At 45.9% G+C, this 23,268-nt stretch overlaps 1 protein-coding gene across 2 annotated transcripts in view; it reads right to left on the bottom strand.

Annotated features, from left to right (window-relative positions):
- Positions 1-18,348, bottom strand: part of RFX1 (regulatory factor X1) — a 66,902-nt gene extending 48,554 nt beyond the window's left edge. Inside the window, exons 1-2 of one of the 2 annotated variants that reach the window (XM_082254839.1) lie at positions 18,036-18,348; positions 1,130-1,337 (exon numbers count right to left, since the gene is read on the bottom strand). In XM_082254839.1, coding sequence (XP_082110965.1) covers positions 1,130-1,301 — 172 coding nt within the window. In that variant the 5' untranslated portion in view covers positions 1,302-1,337; positions 18,036-18,348. The remainder of the gene's footprint in view (positions 1-1,129; positions 1,338-18,035) is intronic. The other variant, XM_082254840.1, reaches the window with a different exon arrangement.
- Between the last annotated feature and the right edge of the window lie 4,920 nt (positions 18,349-23,268).

Here is a 23,268-nt window from a genome sequence, read left to right as displayed (position 1 = left end):
TGTTTGTGTATTTAGGATTTGAAGGGGATAACGCTAAGACCAAGGCCTCTTAGTACCTGTTATCAACAAACCAAAATGCATGTTATATATCACATGAATCTTAGGTCAGACAAGAACTCAAGGCATCATATCCCATGTATAACCATAAACAAGACACAAAATGCTCCAATGGGGCTGGGATTTTTAAGTAGCCAATAATGTACTACAATATACAAAAAAAATTCATAATTTTTATATATCCATATTTAAATATAAAAACTCTCTTTAACATTTTCCATGAACAGACTTCTGATTGCAATATTCACAGCATACATTTACTGTAGATTCCAATAGTGTACTGGATTTCAGCTATTTTGCTTTGATTGGTAAGATGCCCTTCACCTAATTTTTTGGATTAAAATATATTGGTTACAGATTTTGCTAATATTGTGTGCACATTATATGTCTTCAAGAATTTGTATTGTATTTACTTACTGTATTATTTGTTATTGTACATCTTCAAAGTGGTATTGTATATCTCCTGAAGAAGCCTTAACAGGCGAAACATGTTGAGATCACTAAACTATCAGAATCTACAGTAAAATGATGCTGTTAATATTCCAATCAGAAGTTTATGGAAAATGTTTTTATATTTAAACATGGATACATATAAATCATGAATTTTTATTGTATATTGTAGTACATTATTGGCACCTTAAAAATCACAGCTCCTTTGGAGCATTTAGTGTTTAGGGTGTTAAAGTTCAACAGCCTAAATGAGCTGGGGGACACCACTGGAATCACAAATATGCCCAAAAAAAAAAGAAAAATACAGGGGCTGCCACTGCTGACTGCCTTCTGAAAAAGCTAGTTTCCTGGTTGCTATCCTGACTGGTGACTGCAATAATTTTTAAATCACATACAGTGGAGAAATCACACAGGTCAGAGACACCTTTATCTATATACTTAGAGGGTCAACGTGTCAACCAGACAAACAGCATTATCAGGAAAGGCCAGCAATGGCAGTCTTGGTATTACAAAGTTACGATTTTCATCCTAATGGTAGTAATCCACTGTACACTGGTCACAGGAAGGTAAACGTTGGGATTTTATAATCCATCCCTTCTAATAATACAGAGCGATCACTCACCAGATACAGTGACCACAATGTACTGCTGGGGGGCTGGCGTCTGCGGTCCTGTTGTCTGGGTGGTAGGTGTGGGTGGAGCCACTTGTAGTTCTGCCACATACTGTTGAGGTGTAACCTGGCCAGAAGCAGGTGGAGTCGTCTGGAGTTCTGCCACGTAGGCCTGAGTCGCCATCCTGGTTGGTGAACAGGTCTGCAACCCTACGGGAGACTGAGGAGATCGGGAGTCATTACAGGTGTGCCGCACCTTACATATTACATTTATTTAGATCAGCAATTAACAACCTATTTTTCTTTCAAATTCTGCAGTCTTGAGGCCCCCATTTTAAAAAATGTAACAGAACTAAACTAATAGTTTTACATAATGCAGCAACATCCGCACACACAGGACACCCAACGTTTTTTTTCTTACAAAGAAAACACACCTTTGCACACTGATACTGACTAGTATTCCATTGTTTCTATTATCCCTCAGTTTCTCCCCTTCACTCAGCCAATGAGACCCCAATGCTGATGGAGAGGGACAGGGGAGGGCCAAATAAGGATGCTGTGCAGGCGCCAAACGCACCCTTCTTATCAACCTATGATGTCATTGGTTGTTAGGATGCCGGCAGTAGAAGGCAGCATAGGTGCACAATGAAAACCTGTGCTTTGTGTAACTAAGTCCTGGTTCACATTTGTGCGATCACAGAGATCGCATGTAATTCGGAGCACACTGCTCCTAAAATTACATGCAATGTCTGTGCGGTGCAAATTCAGCCATACAGTTTGTATGGCTGAATTCGCACCGCAATCGCACTAAAAGACGCACAGGACCCTTTTTTTGGTCCACAGCAGAATTGGTTTTGCATGGTGGTTCATACTAGTGCGATCCAATTCTGTGCGAAATGTCAGATCACACTGCGATATGCGATCTGATCTGGGGGTGTCGTTAACTTTTAATTGACCCCCCCCCCAGCGTATCGCATATAGCAGTGTGAACTGCCAGGGGTGCGGATGCGATGCGGGAACACGCTGTATATTCGCAGCGTTCCCGCATCGCACTAAAAGGCTGACTTCATTCACCTGCTGGATTATATACAATGTTTTTGGGGCAATTTTTAGGTATTTTGCTAAGACACTCCTAAAGAAACCTGAAGGTGCCCCAGGGTACTTGGGCACCTTGGCTGAAAAAGGCTGATTTATATATATCTATATCAGCCAAGGTGTGCCACATGTGCTAAAAATCTAGTATTCGTGCTTCAGCATCCAGCAGACTCCCACCTACCGCTCTCTGTATAATCCGACAAATGAAGGGGGTGGAACTCTGGTCTTTCTGCTTCCTTTTATTCAAAATTCCATGTTAGACAGAACAGAGTTACCAGTGATCCACCCCCTTTATTTTTTGAAAAAGAAAAAAAAAAAAAAGAAAGAAATATATATGTGTATGTATGTATGTATGTATGTATGTATGTATGTATGTATGTATGTATGTATGTATGTATGTATGTATGTATGTATATATATATATATATATATATATATATATATATATATATATATATATATATATACACACATACATACATACATACAGTATATCTATCTCATGTGGAAACCAATGTATTCTAGCTGTATAACATCACATGATAAAGGAATCAAAGAAAATAGGAAAAGGTTCCTTCCGGATGCTTTGCCTGAAATATGGGGAGCCACTGGAAAAGAGTGGGATAGAAGGGGAGGAATCACTCTAATGCAAACATCCAGAAATGCTAGAAGGAAGGGGAAGGAGTCATTGACTGAGAAATCTGGAGGCCTTGGATGCAGTCACAGACTCATCTGTGTACATTTTAAACTTGAGCTATTGAGTTCTGTAAATAGTAGAGATGCTAAGGAGACCCTAAGGAGCCAAGCACTCCACCTGCTGGCTTCGTGTGAAAATACAAACTATCCCTATAAAATTTATATATATGTTAGTTCATAACTTGAGGAAAAAAAAAATGTGGGCTATATTTTGAACTAGATTGTAGTACACAAAGAAAAGATACTTTAACCACTTAAGCCCCGGAAGATTTTACCCCCTTCCTGACCAGGGCCTATTTTGCGATTCGGCACTGCGTGACTTTAACGGACAATTGCGCGGTTGTGCGACGCTGTACCTAAACGAATTTGACGTCCTTTTTTTCCCACAAACAGAGCTTTCTTTTGGTGGTATTTGATCACCTGTGCGATTTTTTGATCACGCGCTATAAACAAAAAAGAGCGTCAATTTTGCAAAAATAACAATATTTTTCACATTTTTTTTATATGAAATTCCCCCCCAAAAAAATGTAAAAATCAAAATTTTTTAACATTTTCGGCCAATTTGTTTTATGCTACATATGTTTGGTAAAAAAAAATTGCAAAAAGCGTATTTTGATTGGTTTGCGCAAAAGTTATCGCGTTTACTAACAAAGGGAAAGATTTTTGTCATTTTTGTTGTTTTTTTTTTACCGCGTAATGGCGGCGATCTGCGATTTTTTTTTTTTTTTGCGGTACTGCAACATTGCGGCGGACAGATCGGACCCTTGACTGACACTTTTGGGGTTACCAGTGACATTTCTACAGTAATCAGTGCTATATATATGCACTGTTACTGTAAAAATACACTGGTAGTGAAGGGGTTAACTTTATTTGGGAGGGAGGGGCTGTGTGTGTCCCTAGGGGCGTGCTTTCTACTGTGATTGGCTGTGGCTTGAGCTGTAAGGACACTGATCAACGGATCTACATAGTAGATCCATGTGATCAGTGTCTTTACAGCGAGGAGAATGACAGGTGGCTTGTTTACACAAGCTGCCTGACATTCTCCCTCTCCCCCGCCGATCGCAGAGTGGCCGGCGGACATCGGGTCCGCTGGTCACACGCGCGGGGGGGTCCGTGACCACACGGGAGCGCGCGCTCGCTCCCTAGACCCTCACAAGCAAGCAACGTAGCCCTACGTTAGTTTGCCTGTGAGGGGCTGACCGCCGACGTAGATAGTCGTGCGGCGGTCGGCAAGTGGTTAAAGATTTACTATCATCCTAAGGCCTCACCTACATCCCCCTCCCCCAATGCTTAACATTGAAGTAACCCTCAAAACCTAAGCTGACCGCTCAATTGTCCGTTAAAGTCACGCAGTGCCGAATCGCAAAATACCCCCTGGTCGGAATGGGGGTAAAATCTTCCGGGGCTTAAGTGGTTAAGCTAAGGTTGAGAGTTAAAGTTGTTCTCCATTCAAACGTTTTAGGTTGAGTGAAAGGGGATTTGGAATCCCAGGGTTGTATTGCAGTCGGTGTGCCTGTTGGGAAGAGTCACCTTGTCTATTGTTGTCACCTAGACAGAAAATAAGGGGAAATATAACATTTTACAAGACTAAATGTGTATAATCCGCACTATGGATAAACACCAATGTGTAATAAAGTGCTAAGTGTGCATAGAGCTGCTGGCCCGCTTTAGACAGCTATCAAGCTAGTGCCTGTTGTGAAACCTATGTAAAAATTGGGTTTTGGCGCTGCTCTGTGTGAAATGTACAACTTGTATAGTGTATCATAAACCAAAAAACAAAAAATACAGTATATAAAAGAATATTGTGCAAAATATGCAGAAATTATGTGCAAAAAATTACAATTATTATTAAAGTGCATGTGCTAAATAAAAGGTGCCCAAGTGACGTGAACATCCAATTTCACTATACAATTTATACATAAACCGTGGGCTAACTAACACAAGGTGATCCGGGTTAAAAGTGAACAGTCCATAAATCTTATGCAGTATCTCAGTTATTCCAAACCCTCCAGCTCTCCTTGCCAGTCCTTTTGGTGGTATCAATAAAAGGATCAATATTTTACAATATTGCAGCCAGGGAGTCGTGCAACCCCATGCAATGTGCCCGGTGTCTCCACTCCTGCCCCCCTCCTGCTACTTCACTCACCAGACGTCTCTCCCCTTGCAACAGGGGTACCCCCGTCTGTATGCCTCCGACGAGCTTCCCTTCCAATCCCCTGCAGTATAAGTAGTACATAGAAATGGCAAAAATAGACCCCATAGTGCAGGGGTCTTCAAACTATGGCCCTCCAGTTGTTCGGGAACTACAATTCCAATCATGCCTAGTCATGTCTGTGAATGTCAGAGTTTTACAATGCCTCATGGGATGTGTAGTTCTGCAACAGCTGGAGGGCCGTAATTTGAGGATCCCTGCCATAGTGTAAATCTGCATGAATGGTTTTATTAGGAAATCCCAGTAGTGCACTTACATTAAATCAAAATCAATCTGCTCATGTCAAACCAGGAAGTCCGGGACGCAATGCTCTCCACGGACCCAAACCGGAAGTTGCGCAATGACGCTAGGCTCCACCCTACGCGTTTTGTCATACTGGCGTCATCGGGAGCAGCGCCATCTTGCTCCACTCACCGATTTATATTAGGCAAGGTATCTTAGCAACCCCAGGTCACATGACCCATGGCCATTTTGAATAAACTAGTGGCCCGGGAGTGTATCCAATGTCTCCAGGCAAGCATTTGGGCTGGGAATCCTCCTCCCGCACCCGCTGTCACAATTTGAAAACAGCATGGCCATTCGGGCTCCACCCACACAACCACGTCATTCATTCATTCAGAGAGCAGAGCCACTAGCCAAAGAGACATCTGCGCAAACATGGGAATTCATTCATCCCGGCAGATGTTGGAATTGTACACTGAGCTGCGCATGTTTAGTGCATTCATTCATCCTGGCAGATGCTGGAATTGTACACTGAGCTGCGCATGTGCAGGAGTTCATTCATCCTGGCAGATGCTGGAATTGTACACTGAGCTGCGCATGTGCAGGAGTTCATTCATACTGGCGGATGCTAGAATGGTACACTGAACTGTGCATGTCATTCATTCCGGCAGATGTTGGAATTGTACACTGAGCTGCGCATGTGCAGGAGTTCATTCATCCTGGCAGATGCTGGAATTGTACACTGAGCTGCGCATGTGCAGGAGTTCATTCATCCTGGCGGATGCTAGAATTGTACACTGAGCTGCGCATGTGCAGGAGTTCATTCATCCTGGCGGATGCTAGAATTGTACACTGAGCTGCGCATGTGCAGGAGTTCATTCATCCTGGCGGATGCTGGAATTGTACACTGAGCTGCGCATGTGCAGGAGTTCATTCATCCTGGCGGATGCTAGAATGGCACACTGAGCTGCGCATGTGCAGGTCATTCATTCATTCCAGCAGATTCTGGAATTATACACTGAGCTGCGCATGTGCAGGAGTTCATTCATCCTGGCGGATGCTGGAATTGTACACTGAGCTGTGCATGTGCAGGAGTTCATTCCTCCCAGCAGATGCTGGAATTTTTGGCAGGATCACCAGGTGAAAATAATGGGAAGAAAATATGTTTGTTTTTGAGTTTCAGCAGACTTTAAAGGGTAAGTTCACCTTTTTCCATAAAATGAAAAATTGAACTAACTCCGAATATCCTGGCCACCCCTCTGGACCCCGCTGCACATATTGGTAATGACGCTCCATACTGCCAGTGTGGTTGTCTGTACACCAGAGTTAGTACCCAACATAATGCAAGTGCTCATTGGTCAGTGCAGCCTTGTGATCATGCTGACCAATGAGAAGTGCCTCTGAGGCTTCTTCCAGGAGCGTGCCCCAGAAGAAAAGTGCTTCTCATTGGTCAATATGATCATGCCATTGCAAGCATTATGATGCATACTCACTCCACATCTCTGCATTGTATCAACCGCTACAGCGGCAGGGTCCCGAGGTGTGGCCGGGATATTTGGAGTTAGTTCACCTTTTCATTTTTAAATAAACTTTAAAAGGCATGGTTCACAGCGATGCGATTTCAGATGCAACTTGGGTCACACTGAAAATTTGGGATGAACCCTCTGCACACTGCTATACACCCTTTCTAGCAAACTTTGCACAAAAACAGGGATTTTTGGTTCACACATATTGCGATACATGTATGAGCTGGCCAACTCCGTCAAAGTAATCCCCTCTCTGGCCAGTCCCTACTCTGCCCTGCAAAATGCAAATGTTCCAGTGGATATAGTGCCAATATGGGACAAAGAGACACAAGTTGGAAGGAGAGCTACAAGGTTCAGGTCGCATTGAATCACATGACAATGGAAATAACATTCCTTCTAATGGTGCCTGTTCACATCAATGCAGTGCAGCTGTGATGCGACTTTGGTGCAATATACAGTGCGATTTGGCCCCACAGAATATGCAAACCACATCTAAAAGGCAACAAAAGCAGAATAAAAGTTGCACTACATAATCGCACTGCTATTTTAGTCGATTCAAGTCGAACCAAACCTAAGTGAAGTTAAAGTGGAACTTTAAACTAAAAATTAAGTCCTGCTAGATGACTTCAGGTTGGCCCCTTTTGCAGGTATAGCGATGTAAAACATTAAAAATCAGTGTCTATACGGTTTAAAATCCAGTAATCCACGGTCTCCCCCTGCTCTGCACATGCTCAGTTGCTCTCTATTTTTAGGCACTGCTGAGTTTGTAGAGGCCGATCTGCTGACAGCCTTAAAGAGGCATTAAACCCTCCTATCCTTTACAGCCAAGGAAGCTGCTTCTGTTTGATCTTCAACAGCCATGGTGTTGAACATGTGATCAATTATGACACCAGCCATTTGATAGTTTGACAGTCTGATTGAGACAACAAACAACTATGACAGTTATCAATCCCAGTATTTCAGGAATGTAACTGTTTTTTGAAACCGCTAAGAGCCAATTCACACTGGCCCACAGCCTTAAAATGCAGAGCAGCCAGAGCGATTTAGAGCGGCAGCCACTCTGCATTGCCAGTTGGCTAGGGGGCAGTGTTGTGCACTGTTCAGTGCACCACATCCCCCCCCCCCCTTTTCTTTTTTTTTTTAATCAAACTTTATGTGAAGTGTACAAAAACACACACTTCATACACTGCAATTTTTAGGAGCGCGATGCGCTGCCTGACATTGCAGCCTGAGTCAGGCTGGTGCGCTGCAATAAACTACAGCATGTCTACATTTTATCGCAGCGCTAGGCTGTGTTGCAGTGTCAATCGGACACATAGGAAAACAATTGCTTCCTTTATGTCCCTGCAGCGACAGCCATTTTACCATGTGGTAAAATATCTGTTATCGCATTTAGTGCGAACTGGCCCTAAGTTGAGGGGTTTCGTTCCGCTTTATGATTTACTGCTGTTCAGGGGCTCTGGGCTTCAGGAAAATGGCAGCCTCCAGAAAGAAGAAAAAGGAGCAATCCTGGAGGCACTTTACAGCACACACTAATGTTGGTGGCATAATTATTCATGTGAAATCTACACTGCTTAAAAATATTAAGGGAAGACTTTTTATTATAGCGTCAAGTCATTAAAACTTCTGGGATATTGATCCGATCAGTTAAGTAGCAGAGGGGGTTGTTAATCAGTTTTAGCTGCTTTGATGTTAATGAAATTAACAACAGGGGCACTAGATGGGCAACAATGAGACAACCGCCAAAACAGGAATGGTTTTACAGGTGGAGGCCACTGAAATTGTATTCCCTACTCATCTTTTCTGACTGTTTTTCACTAGTTTTGCATTTGGCTAGGGTAAGTGTCACTACTGGGAGCATGAGACGATACCTGGACCCTATAGAGGTTGCACAGGCAGTCCAACTCCTCCAGGATGGCACATCAATATGTGACATTGCCAGAAGGTTTGCTGTGTCTCTCCGCACAGTCTCAAGAGCATGAAGGAGAATTCAGGAGGCAGTTACTCTAGGAGAGCTGGACAGGACCATAGAAGGTCCTTAACCCATCAGTAGGACCGGTATCTACTCCTTTGTACAAGGAGGGACAGGATGAGCACTGCCAGAGCCCTACAAAATGACCTCCAGCAGGCCACTGGTGTGAATGTCTCTGACCAAACAATTAGAAACAGACTTCACGAGAGGGGGGGGGGGGGCTGAGGGCCTGACGTCCTCTAGTGGGCCCTGTGCTCACTCCCTGGCACCGTGGAGTTTGATTGGCATTTGCCATTGAACACCAGAATTGTCAGGTCCGCCACTGGTGCCCTGTGCTTTTCACAGATGAGAGCAGGTTCACCCTGAGGTCATGTGACAGACATGAAAGGGTCTGGAGAAGCCTCGGAGAACGTTATGTTGCCTGTAACATTGTTCAGCACAACCAGTTTGGTGGTGGGTCAGTGATGGTCTGGGGAGGCATATCCATGGAGGGACGCACAGACTACAGGCTAGGCAATGGCACCCTGACTGTCATTAGGTATCAGGATGAAATTCTTGGACCCATTGTCAGACCCTACACTGGTGCAGTGGGTCCTGGGTTCCTCCTGGTGCAGGACAATGCCCAGCCCTATGTGGTGAGAGTATGCAGCCAGTTCCTGGAAGAAGGAATTGATACCATTGAATGGCCCCCATGCTTGTCCGACCTAAATCCAATAGAACACCTCTGGCACATTATGTTTCAGTCCATCAGACGTTGCCAGGTTGCACCTCAGTCTGTTCAGGAGCTCAGTGATGCTCTGGTCCAGATCTGGGAGGAAATACCCCAGGACACCATCCGTCTTCTCAAAATGAGCATGCTCCGACGTCAGGCATGCATAAAAGCACATGGGGGCCATACAAACTACTGAGTACCATTCCGAGTTGCTGCAATGAAATTTCAGAAAAATGGACTAACCTGCTGCATCATTTCTTCACTTTGATTTTTGGGGGTGACTGAATTCAGCCCTCTGTAGGTTGATAATTTTAAATTTCCATTAAACGATGTGGCATCCTTTTGTTCCCAACACATTACCCAGTCCATACCAGTATAGATCCTAACACATTACCCAGTCCATACAAGTATAGATCCTAACACATTACCCAGTCCATACCAGTATAGATCGTAACACATTACCCAGTCCATACCAGTATAGATCCTAACACATTACCCAGTCCATACCAGTATAGATCCTAACACATTACCCAGTCCATACCATCCTAACACATTACCCAGTCCATACCAGTATAGATCCTAGCATATTACCCAGTCCATACCAGTATAGATCCTAACACATTACCCAGTCCATACCAGTATAGATCCTAACACATTACCCAGTCCATACCAGTATAGATCCTAACACATTACCCAGTCCATACCAGTATGGATCCTAACACATTACCCAGTCCATACCAGTATAGATCCTAACACATTACCCAGTCCATACCAGTATAGATCCTAACACATTACCCAGTCCATACCAGTATAGATCCTAACACATTACCCAGTCCATACCAGTATAGATCCTAACACATTACCCAGTCCATACCAGTATAGATATCCAGCATGAGATTTTTCCAAATTGAGATCTGATGTGTTTTCAAAGTGTTCCTTTCATTTTTTGGAGCAGTGTATGTTCCTTGCTGAAGAACATTATTTTTTATCAAATGGTTATGGGGAAAGTTCCACTCTCTCAATCAGTCAATTATGTTGTTTTTATTATTACCATCATCATCATAATGGGATTAGTTCTGTTTATGTGCTCTCCAGTAACCCACCATAGGGAAACACTCACACTGCCATTATTATTGTCACCCTGCTCTCCTATCTACCCTCTTAAAACAGAACCAAGCCCTCTCAATCAACAATAAAGTGAAACTTTAGACAGAAAATGAAGTCCTGTTAGATCACTTCAGGCTGGCCCATTTTGCAGGTATAGCTATGTAAAACATTAAGAAGTGTCTATACTGTTTAAACTTCCAGTAATACACTGTCTCCCCGTGCTCTGCACATGCTCAGTTGCTTTCCATTTTTAGGCACTGCCGAGTTTGTAGAGGCTCATCTGCTGACAGCCTTAAAGCAGAATTAAACCCTCCTATCTTTTACAGCCAATGAAGCTGCTTCTGTTTGATCTGCAACTGCCATGGTGCTGCACGTGATCAGTTATGACACCAGCCAACTTATGGTTTGACAGTTTGGTTAAAAACACAACCAATGTGACAGTTAACAATCCAGGAATGCAACTGTTTTCTGAAACTGATAATTGATGGGTTTAGTTCTGCTTTATGATTTACTGCTGTTCGGGAGCTCTGGGCTTCAGCAAAATGGCAGCCTCCAGCAAGAAGAAACAGGAGCGATGCTGGAGGCAATTTACAGAACACACTAATGTTGGTAGTATAATTATTGATGCGGAATGTATCTTCCTTGATACAGAACCTTATTTTTTATCACGTTGTTATGGATAAAGTTCCAATTTAAATAATTTTAATTCTCATGCTGCTAGCATTAGAAAATAGATGGGGGATAGATCAGGGCTCAACAAACCCCAGGCGCCGGGTCGCATTGACGACTAGAATTAATGGCCTAGCGCCTGGACTGGACTGCGGCAGGTGTCTTCTCCCAGACATTGCAAGTCTCCCGCGAGGTGCGGGAATCACCCGCATGGAGGCTGTGGCTCCCTGAGCCCCGCAAGTGCCACGCTGTCTGTGTCAGCTGTCAGAACGGAGCCAATGCTTCCTGTATAGTTCCAGGTCCGACTTGTTACAGGCGGAGTGATATCAAATGCACTCTGCCTGTGAGGAGACCGAGAAATACCAGAAGCATCTGATCTGCACGCTTCCTCTAGCACCGCTCCTCACACTCTCCGCCAGCAGTACCCGCCAGCAGTAACCACCAGAAGTAACCACCAGCAGTACCCGCCAGCAGTAACCACCAGAAGTAACCACCAGCAGTACCCGCCAGCAGTAACCACCAGAAGTAACCACCAGCAGTACCCGCCAGCAGTACCCGCCAGCAGTAACCACCAGCAGTAACCGCCAGCAGTAACCGCCAGCAGTAACCGCCAGCAGTAACCGCCAGCAGTAACCGCCAGCAGTAACAGCCAGCAGTAACAGCCAGCAGTAGCCAGAGCAGTAACCACCAGCAGTACCAGCCAACTGTACCCTCCAGCAGTAGGTCTCATGTGGTAAGGGGTGAAACTAGCCCCCAACACATAACTGTACATATCCAAGCATGTGCAGTGTTTCTGACTCCTACCACTATGACCACTTCAAATCAATGAAGTGATCATGGTGGTTGGAGTCTTCCTTTAATATCTCTCAGAAGAAGTAAACCTCTGTATACTGATTCCATTTAATTTGATCATCCTCTAGTTGTGTTAAATTGGTGGGCGTGGGCGCGGACTGCCACCTCCCCGAAATGAGTTTTCCACCTCCCTGAAATGAGTTTGTGCAGTTTGGGATGTTTGTTGTCCCCAAGCGGGTACACGGACTAAGATGCCGCGGCTTTGCGGCCTGCTGTAGGGAGACGTTTATGGCACTTTTCCACTGCAAGTACCGGCTCGGCTCCACTCGGCACTGCTTGGCCCAGCTCGGCTCAGTTTGCTTTTCCACTGTGTGATACGAGTCGGCACCTTTCAGCACTGTATAGGCTCTACTCGGCTCGGTTTGCTTTTCCACTAAGTAGTAAGTGGGTGGGATTACAACAATTCTCTGACCAATCAGTGGCTAGCAGTGACAAACAAATCAATGCTGCATGCAAAGGATTGTGGGATATGGTATAGGTACGGCCCGCTTGGAACCCCAACTGAGGTGGTACTGTTTAAGCGAGCCGTACCATGAAGTGGAAAAGCGCCGCTGTACCAAAACGTACCGAACCGTTCTAATACGTACCATCCGGTACCATGCAGTGGAAAAGCGCCAAACCGATCCGTACCATGCAGTGGAAAAGCGCCAAACCGATCCGTACCATGCAGTGGAAAAGCGCCAAACCGATCCGTACCATGCAGTGGAAAAGCGCCAAACCGATCCGTACCATGCAGTGGAAAAGCGCCAAACCGATCCGTACCATGCAGTGGAAAAGCACCATTACATCAGGGATCTGGCGCCCTCTTGTGGTGGCCGAGGATGCAACAAGCAGTCACTGGCAGCGCTGAGGGCTTCCCCTGCCTGTTCTAACTGCTCGGAGAAGAGGTTAGAGATATTGAGGGCTTGATCTGGCACCCTGTCCTTACCGGTGAAAGGACAGGGAGTGTGGGACAGCTGGTCGGGAACAGCCTCAGTTCCATTTACAACCTCACAAAGATTGAAACAGTTTCTTTTTTTTTTTTTTCTCCATTAAAATTAATTTTTTATTAATTTTTTTATTCTCTCCCTGTCATGCCACACAGCCGAAGGCCCCTTCCACGCGGGTTGTCGGATCAGGTCTGCCTGTCAGTTTTTCAGGTGGACCTGATCGGACCCTCCAGTCTCCTTTATGGAGTGGCAAATGTCCGCTGACAACCGCCGCCATCCGATCCTGTTGGCCAAAAACATGGATGGTTGTCCTACTTTCCATCCGTCCAGCAGATCGAATCAGATTGAAATGAATAGGCAGTCCATTTCCATCCAACTGCTCCATAGAGGAGAGCGGGACTGTGTCCATGTTCGCTCTTTATAGCGGAGCGTACAAGACCGGTCATTAACCTGCTCAGCTGGTGTGGCAGTACCTGGAAAGCTTCTAAAATGGCGGATAAATAGCCTTTTAAGACAAAATGGTGGATTCTGTGGTACTACAGAGACCATGACAGTCAAAGCTGCACATGTGAGGCCCCCACCTTCTCCCTCATGTTTTCTCTCTGGCCCTTCCAAGGACTAATGAGAATACAGATAATGAGAATACAGATAATGAGAATACAGATAAGCGTGAGAAGTAAAGGCCAGGGATGTAATTTCTACACACAAATGTGCAGGGACATAGGGAGGGAAAGACATAGGGAGGGGGAGGATTGTATTGGATTACTGCCAAGCTAGTTAGGGAAATATGTATCTTTGACATTAAAGCGGTTGTGAAAAAAAATCCCTGCAAGACAAAGGCATAATGAGCTAGTATGCATCGCATACTAGCTCATTATGTATACTTACCTTAGAACGAAGCCCCGACACGGACCCCCGGACATCGCTGCGGGCGCTGCCATGATCCCTCGTCGTCTCTTCCGTGTTCGGCGGCTCCGGCGCTGTGATTGGCCGGAGCCGCGCCGACGTCACTCCCACGCATGCGCACGGACCTTCCGGACCTTCAGAGCGCATGCGCCGCTCTCGTGAGCGGCTGCATGCACTGCAAATATCTCCTAAACCGTGCCGGTTTAGGAGATATTAATTGTACCTACAGGAAAGCCTTATTATAGGCTTACCTGTAGGTAAAAGTGTCAAAAAGTGGAATACTACCGCTTTAACTGCGGTTTCATATATGTGATGTACACGCTTTTTCACTCACTTAGCAAGCGGGCATGAGCCGGTGTTCCGTGAAAAAACCATACCCGTGAAAATTGCCTACCCTCGTCACTTGCGGTGCACCTACGTCATTGAACAGCTGAGCAGCTTAGCAGTGCGCATGCTCACAGCTCCGGAGGGTAGGGAATTCTCACGGGGAAGAGATTTGTAACATTCCACCGCATCAGCTGTTGCCGCGGTTACATTAACCACTTAAGCCCCGGAAGATTTTACCCCCATTCCGACCAGGGGGTATTTTACGATTCGGCACTGCGTGACTTTAACGGACAATTGCGCGGTCGTGCGACGCTGTACCTAAACGAATTTGGCGTCCTTTTTTTCCCACAAACAGAGCTTTCTTTTGGTGGTATTTGATCACCTGTGCGATTTTTTGATCACGCGCTATAAACAAAAAAAGAGCGTCAATTTTGCAAAAATAGCAATATTTTTCACATTTTTTTATATGAAATTCCCCAAAAAAAAAAATTTAAAAATCAAAATTTGTTTACTTTTTCGGCCAATTTGTTTTATGCTACCTATGTTTGGTAAAAAAAAAAAAAAATCGCAAAAAGCGTATTTTGATTGGTTTGCGCAAAAGTTATCGCGTTTACTAACAAAGGGAAAGATTTCTGTCATTTTTGTTGTTTTTTTTTTTTAACGTGTAATGGTGGCGATCTGCGATTTTTTTTGCGGTACTGCGACATTGCGGCGGACAGATCGGACCCTTGACTGACATTTTTGACACTTTTGGGGTTACTAGTGACATTTCTACAGTAATCAGTGCTATATATATGCACTGTTACTGTAAAAATACACTGGTAGTGAAGGGGTTAACTTTATTTGGGAGGGAGGGGCTGTGTGTATCCCTAGGGGCGTGCTTTCTACTGCGATTGGCTGGGGCTTGAGCTGTATGGACACTGATCAACGGATCTACATACTAGATCCGAGTGATCAGTATCCTAACAGCAAGGAGAATGACAGGTGGCTTGTTTACACAAGCTGCCTGACATTCTCCCTCTCCCCCCGCCGATCGCCGAGTGGCCGGCGGACATCGGGTCCGCCGGTCACACACGCGGGGGGGTCCGTGACCACGCGGGAGCGCGCCTCCGGGGGCGCGCGCTCGCTCCCTAGACCCTCACAAGCTAGTGACGTAGCCCTACGTCACTTTGCCTGTGAGGGGCTGACTGCCGACGTAGATCGGCGTTAGGCAGTCGGCAAGTGGTTAAAACATCTCCGCTCCTAGCCCTGTCACTTCCCTGATCTTGGCTACTAAATGTAAAAGCGGCTGGTGTATGAAAATATAAATCACGGAGATCTTGGCTCTGTGATTTATATTTTCATGGACCCACCGCCGCTTTTACATTAAAGCGGAGTTCCGGGCACAAAAACGATATTTTTTTTTTGTGCCCGTCCGCTAGTTCAGCCTAACCTGAAAAGGAATTGGATAGTTAGATTTTTTTTTTTAAAAACTCACCTTGTAATTGAAGATCGTAAATACTCACCTCAGAGTACTTCCTCCCTCGGAGCCGCGGCTCACCCCGTCACTTCCTGCGCTGCGATGATTCCTGGGAGCTGAACGTCATCGCTCCCAGGAATCAATGCGACGGCACCGGCCCCGCTCGTCACTTCCGGGCGACGCCGCATTCCCCTGCTAAACAGCTTCTGGGCATGCCCAGAAGCTGTTTAGGAATGCGGCGCCGCACCGGAAGTGACGAGAGGGGCCGGTGCGGCGCATTCTGGGAGAAGAAGACGCGGAAGAAGACGCAGAAGAGGACCGCGCCGGCTTCAGCTGCCCACAAGAGAGATGGAAACGCTGTGGAAGAAATTTTATAAGTAAGTATTTCTTCTAAAAGGTAAGTGCGAACCGGGACAGATCAGAGGCTAGCCATTGTGGAATGTACTAGCCCTGACTGTCCCGGGGGTATGTTTATTAAAAAATGACATCTGTGCCCGGAACTCCGCTTTAAGGAGCCGAGATCAGGGAAGTGACAGGGGTAGGAGCGGAGATGATTTCATGCTGCAGCGGAGATGTTTTAATGTAACCGCGGCAACAGCTGATGCGGTGGAATGTTACAAAACACTACCCCATGAGAATTCCCTACCCTCCAGAGCTGTGAGCATGCGCAGTGGTAACCTGCTCAGCTGTTCAATGACGTAGGTGCCCCGGAAGTGACGAGGGTAGGGAATTTTAACGAGGTAGGGTTTTTTTAACGTTACAGGCCGGGCTAAGCCATTTTCACTAGTGAATAAAAAGGTTTGATTCCGAAGCCTGAGTCCAAGAAATTAATTCTGGGTTCCTGCAAAACTGGGACTAGCGGAGAAATCCCCGCTGAGCTAGCGGAGGTACACGTGTGAAAGGGGCCTAAGGCGGCATGAGTTACTGGATCGCCTCCAACTTGCTGCACTGTCCTTACCTAGTGAGCCACTGTCCATCACACCATCAAGCCAAGTACACACGGGCTGAATTCCGGGCAACATCAGGCGGTTCATTAAAAACTGGCCGCCATTCGGTCCATGTGTATGGCAGCCGGTCCAACACAAGCCAGCCATTTGGAATGTGCGAAAAAAAAAACTGTCGCCTAACTTTTATAGCTGGCTCCTAGATTCCAAGCAAATTTGTCAAGCCCTGTATTAGATTTACTTATTTTATCTTTTAATTTACATTTTTTCCACTTACTTCCTGATTTCGGACCAAGGACAAAATGATGGCATACAACCCAGGAGACTTTAGATGGGGCTTTCTCAGCTAGGCACACCCTCCTGCCTGCATGCCTGAGCTAAGGACATATGGATTCCAGGAAGTAAATGCTACATGAATCATCTGCCCTTACTCAAGATGGCCGCAGCCAAAAATGCTAGGAGCTATTTTTAAAAGTGATTTCTCAGCGCAATAAAGCCTGGAGACATGGATGGATGGGGGAGTTTGCTTTGAATATTAAAAATGAATGAAATAGTCTTATCGGTGCTCAGATAGAGTGGAGTTCTGCTTTAATAATTAACAAGTTGCAAAGTTTTGATCCCCTAATGACAAAAAGTAAAGTTGATGCATGAAACGCTTTGTGAACTGAGAGTGGTCTCCAATCATAAAGATCAGCAAATAGAAAGTAATGAAGGGAAGCATCCAATCAGGGAGCCTCAATGTGTTCTATTTGCAGCCTTTGCCTTGATCTGATCTCTGGGAATGGATGATGCAGCATTGAGGATGGTCAGGCTGGAAGTTCTGTGTTTATCACGTGGCCTCTGACCCCTCCCCCTCAGCACAGTCCAGGCTATACTTAGTAAGGTCACTGGTCAGGTTTCAGTCACGTGTCTGAGGGGAGTGTACTGATGTCACCTGTCATTGGCTGTCGCTGTACTTTCTTACATAACTCCAGACTAGTCATGAGTTCAAGTTATCTCATTTCCTATGCAGTTACACTCCACACTTTGATTGGTTTCGTCCAACCCCCCTACTTTCGGCTCCTACTTGGTAAGACCCGCCTGCCCTGAAGGCCTCGGCCAATCCACAAGCAAGACCACGCCCATCTCTTCTCAGGTTTCCATGGCGACGCGCGGCCCTGCGCCTCTCCCGCTCGCAGCAGGCGCCGCCATTTTAAAAAAGGGGAGGGGTGACAGCACCGTTTTGACGTCGTCATAACGACCAATGCCGCCCGGTTCCCCAGTGTAGTCAGCGCGGTTCAGAGCCCTTACCTAGCAGCGCTTCCCCCTGCGGTGGCGCCGTGTCTGCTCAGTCAGCGTGAGGTTGTGGCTTCACTCCAAGGCTGGACTGCTGCGTGTGCCCGAGGTGGGGAAACACACCGGCCCCGCCCTAACGGCGAGAAAAAATGCCGCCCGGTGCGGCGGGGGACCGGGCCCGGCGGCGCCGGGGGTTGTTGTTGTTGATTCCTGTTGCCGGGGTTCTTGTCGCCACGACTACCGTGGCTATGGCCGCTCCGTCCCTCACCCGGGCAACTGTTGCTAACGTCCCTCCCCCTTCTTCCTTGTCGTCAACGCAGGCAAAGCTATTGAGGCGCCTGATTGGCTGAGGCCCGCGTCAGTCAAATCACTCGGGGAGTTGATTAGGAAACGCGAACGTCACTTAGTGGGTGGGGAGCTCTTAGTCTAAGCGTGCTATGATTGGCGTAGCGCCTGTCAACTAGCTGTAGGACGCAAATGATTGGATGGATGTAGCATGAGCCCAGTTCCGAGTGTCTGTATAGCAACGGTTGCCACCCTGCGAGTTGTTGATAGGCCTGTGCTGGATTCCTGTCACTATGTGACTGGGCGAGAACAGCGGCCTAACCCTGAGAGTAGTGCGCAGGCGTGAAAAGTAGGGGCTTCTGGGAATTGTAGTTCACACTGTCCACGTAGTCTGAAGTCCGCAGTCCTTCTACATTCATGTAGCTGAAGAAAGAACCGCTCTTGTTGCCATGAGCAACGAGGGCTACTTCAGGCTCTCACATTCGTCATCCTATACGTTTTAACACTAATCAAATTTTTATTATTATTACTATCAATGATAATAAACTTTTGTTTTTGCCCTTGAAACCAGTTTATAGCCCTTTCACACTGAGGCGCATGACTACTGCCCATAAAATGCTGAGCGCTTATGAGGCGTTAAGCTGTGCGCTTTATTATCCACTTAAGGACTGGGCCTATTTCTGACACTTGTTTACAAGTTACAACCATTTTTTTTTTTTGCAAGAAAATTACTTAGAACCCCCAAAAATTATATATATTTTTTTTAGCAGACACCCTAGAGCAGCGATGGCGAACCTTGGCACCCCAGATGTTTTGGAACTACATTTCCCATGATACTCAACTACACTGCAGAGTTTATGAGCATCATGGGAAATGTAGTTCCAAAACATCTGGGGTGCCAAGGTTCTCCATCACTGCCCTAGAGAATAAAATGGAGATCATTGCAATATTTTTATCATACCGTATTTGCGCAGCGGTCTTACAAACTGATGTTTTTTTTTGGAAAAATACACTTTTTTAAAAATTAAAGAATAAGAAAACAGTAAAGTTAGCCCAATTTTTTTCTATAATGTGAAAGATAATGTTACGTCGAGTAAATAGATACCCAACATGTCATGCTTTAAAATCGTGGAATGGCGACAAACATTGGTACTTAAAAATCCCCATAGGCGACATTTTAAACATTTCTACAGGTTACCAGTTTAGAATTACAGAGGAGGTCTAGGGCTCAAATTATAGCTCTTGCTCTAACGATCGCGGCAATTTTTCACATGTGTGGTTTGAACACCGTTTACATATGTGAACGAAGACGGGGCGCTTTAATTTTTTTTCTATTTATTTTATCTTTTATTTTTTATTTTTACACTGTCCTTTTAAAAAATCATTTTTGATCACATTTATTCATATTACAAGGAATGTAAACATCCCTTGTAATGGAAATAGGCATGACAGGTCCTCTTTAATGAGAGATCTGGGGTCAAAAAGACCTCACATCTCTCATCTACATTAACCGGTTGCCGACCGCCGCAAGTACATATACTGCGGCGGTCAGCCCCAGCCAGGCAAAGTGACGTATCGGTACGTCACTAGCCTGTTAGCCAATAGGGGGCGAGCACGCGCCGCCGGAGGTGCGCTCCCGCCCCGGCTCGTTCACGGACACCTCCTTGCGTGTGTCACTCGCAATCGTCCGATGTGAAGGAAGAAAGGCAGGCGGCTAATGTAAACAAAGCCGTCTGTCATTCTTCCCTGTGTAAGAATGAAGATCATACGGTTCTGCTATGTAGAACCGTTGATCTGTGCTGTTACATGTAAAGCCACTTTCCTGCACAGTTAGAAACACGCCCCTAGGGACACACTTAACCCCGCCTTCCCCAATAAAGTTAACCCCTTCATTGCCAGTGTCATTTTTACAGTAACAGTGCCTATGTATAGCACTGATTACTGTAGTAATGTCACTGGTAACCCCAAAAGTGTCAAAAATGTCAGTCAAGGGTCCAATCTGTCCGCCGCAATGTCGCAGTCCCGCAAAAAAATCGCAGATCGCCGCCATTACTCGTTTAAAAAACAACAACAAAAATGACAAAAATCTTTCCCTTAGTTAGTAAACGCAATAACTTTTGCGCAAACCAATCAAAATACGCTTATTGTGATTTTTATTTTACCAAACATAGGTAGCAGAAAACAAATTGGCCAAAAATGTTAAAAAATTTTGATTTTTACATTTTTTTTGGGGAATTTCATATAAAAAAAATGTGAAACATATTGTTATTTTTGCAAAATTGTCACTCTTTTTTTATAGCGCATGATCAAAAAATCGCACAGGTGATCAAATACCACCAAAAGAAAGCTCTGTTTGTGGGAAAAAAAGGACATCAAATACGTTTAGGTACAGCGTCGCACGACCGCGCAATTGTCCGTTAAAGTCACGCAGTGCCGAATCGCAAAATTGGGCCTGGTCAGGAAGGGGGTAAAATCTTCCGGGGCTTAAAGCGGAGTTCCGGGCACAGAAATTATTTTTTGATGAACATACCCCCGGGACAGTCAGGGCTAGCACATTCCACAATGGCTAGCCTCTGATCTGTCCCGGTTCGCACTTACCTTTTAGAAGAAATACTTACTTAGAAAATTTCTTCCACAGCGTTTCCATCTCTGTTGTGGGCAGCTGAAGCCGGTGCGGTCCTCTTCTCTGTCTTCTTCCGCGTCTTCGTGTCCCAGAATGCACTGCACCGGCCCCTCTCGTCACTTCCGGTGCCGCGCCGCATTCCTAAACAGCTTCTGGGCATGCCCAGAAGCTGTTTAGCAGGGGAATGCGGCGTCGTCCGGAAATGACGAGCGGGGCCGGTGCCGTCGCATTGATTCCTGGGAGCTATGACGTTTAGCTCCCAGGAATCATCGCGAGGCAGGAAGTGGCGGGGTGAGCCTCGGCGCTGGAGGAGGAAGCAGTCATAGGTGAGTATTTACGATCTTCAATAAAAAGGTGAGTAAACAAAAAAAATAAAAATAACTATCCAATTCCTTTTCAGGTGAGCTCTACCTAGCGGAGGGGCACAAAAAAAAAAATCGTTTTTGTGCCCGGAACTCCGCTTTAAGTGGTTAAGGCCCCTTTCACACATGGAGTCCGTTCAGATCGGCTTGTAAGTTTTTTTTTGGCGGATCTGAACAGATGCCCCATGCATCCCTATGGGGCATCGGATGTCAGTGGAGACATGTCCGCTGACATTCGATCCGTCAAAACCAGACGGATGGAAACCCTATTTTGCATCCGTCTGGCAGATCGGATTAGAACGGTCAGACGGTCCGTTCCCATCCGATTCCTCCATAGAGATGCATGGGGACCTGACAGCTGTGTCTCCGCACACAGCATGGAGACACAGCTGTCATGCTCCTGCTCAGTGTGTGAAAGACCCCTAACAAAGAAAAAAAAAAAAATGGGCTCTTCAAGGCCGTTGCTAGGAAGCGACGTATGACATCACTCCGGTCCTCCAAAGCCATAGAGTCGAGTGGGGGCCAGCTTGCCCTCACTCGACTTCGTGCCTGAGGGGACAGACCCGATAGTTTTTCCCGCCACCGACGGCTCCGGTAAGCAGGGAAAACGACTGGGAAGCGGCGGGAGGGGAGGGGGCACCTCTTCCGCCACCCATAAAGGTGATAAAGGGGGACCACCCTTATATTAAAGCGGACCGGCCGCCGTTTAAAACAATACTGGGGTTATGGCAGTTATCTGCTGCCATAACTGAGGTTTTTAATGTCAAAGTAGGGATGTAAAACTGCGACTGGCGGCCTGTAAGTGGTTAAGGACGTGTGACTCAAAAACTGCTTCAAGGACCATTTTGAAGCGCTTTCTGGGTGCTTCCCATTCATTTCAATGGAGAAGAGTGTTTTGAGGGGTTTTTTTAAGCGTTCCAATGATGCTGCTTGCAGGACTTTTTTCCCTGCCCCGCCAGCGCTTCGCCTCAGTGTGAAAGCATTCTTTGATTTTAATGGGAATAGGCTTTGGTGAGCTTTTCAGGCGCTTTTTTTTTATTGCAAAAGCGCCTTAGTATGAAAGGGCTCTTAGAGTTAAAAGAGTTGTAAAGGCAGAAGGTTTTTTTTTATCCTAATACATTCTATGCATTAGGATAAAAATCCTTCTGTGTGTAGCAGTCTCCCCAGCACCCCCCTAATACTTACCTGAGCCCCACCTCTGTCGAGCGATGTCCACGAGTCCCTCGGCTGCCCTGATTGCCTGAAATACAGCTGAAGCGCCATTGGCTCCAGCGGCTGTCAATCAAAGTCAGCCAATCAGGAGAGATAAGGGGAGGGGCCGAACGGCAGCTCCATGTCTGAATGGACTCACGGAGCGGCAGCTCGGCTCGGGTGCCCCCATAGCAAGCTGCTTGGTGTGGGAATACTTGACAGGAAGGAGGGGCCAGGAACAGCAATGAGGGACCCAAGAAGAGGAGGATCAGGGCTGCTCTGTGCAAAACCATATAAGAAATAACCATAAGTGTCCCTGGGGAATTTAAATGGATGGGCTGGAAGTAGTCAGTATAGTAGAAAGAATGCAAAACCAACTGCACAGAAGAGGTAAGTATAACAGGTTGTTTATTTTATTTTTTTAAACGAGATTTACAATCACTTTTTAAGGCTCCGTTCACATCTAGGCGTTTTGGGGCGTTTTTGGGGCGTTTTTCTGCTCTAGGATCAGCTCTCAAAACGCCCAACAAGACAAATCCTATTCATTTCAATGGCCCCTGTTCACATCTGAGCGTTTTGACGCTGTATACAAAACGCCCAACGCTCAAAAAAGTACATGAGCTTCTTTTTGGGCAGATTACAGGCGTTTTCCATTGATCTCTATTCAATCTAAAAACGCCTGCACAAAAATCGCGGTAAAAATCGCGGTAAAAACGCGGTAAAAAACGCCGCAAAAATCGCGGTAAAATCGCGGTAAAAAACGCGCGAAAAACGCTACGCTCAGGTG

Source organism: Pelophylax lessonae (assembly GCF_965119305.1).
Source record: "Pelophylax lessonae genome assembly, chromosome: 4".
Classification (NCBI taxonomy): Eukaryota; Metazoa; Chordata; class Amphibia; order Anura; family Ranidae; genus Pelophylax; species Pelophylax lessonae.
This window is presented reverse-complemented; position numbering and strand designations above follow the sequence as displayed.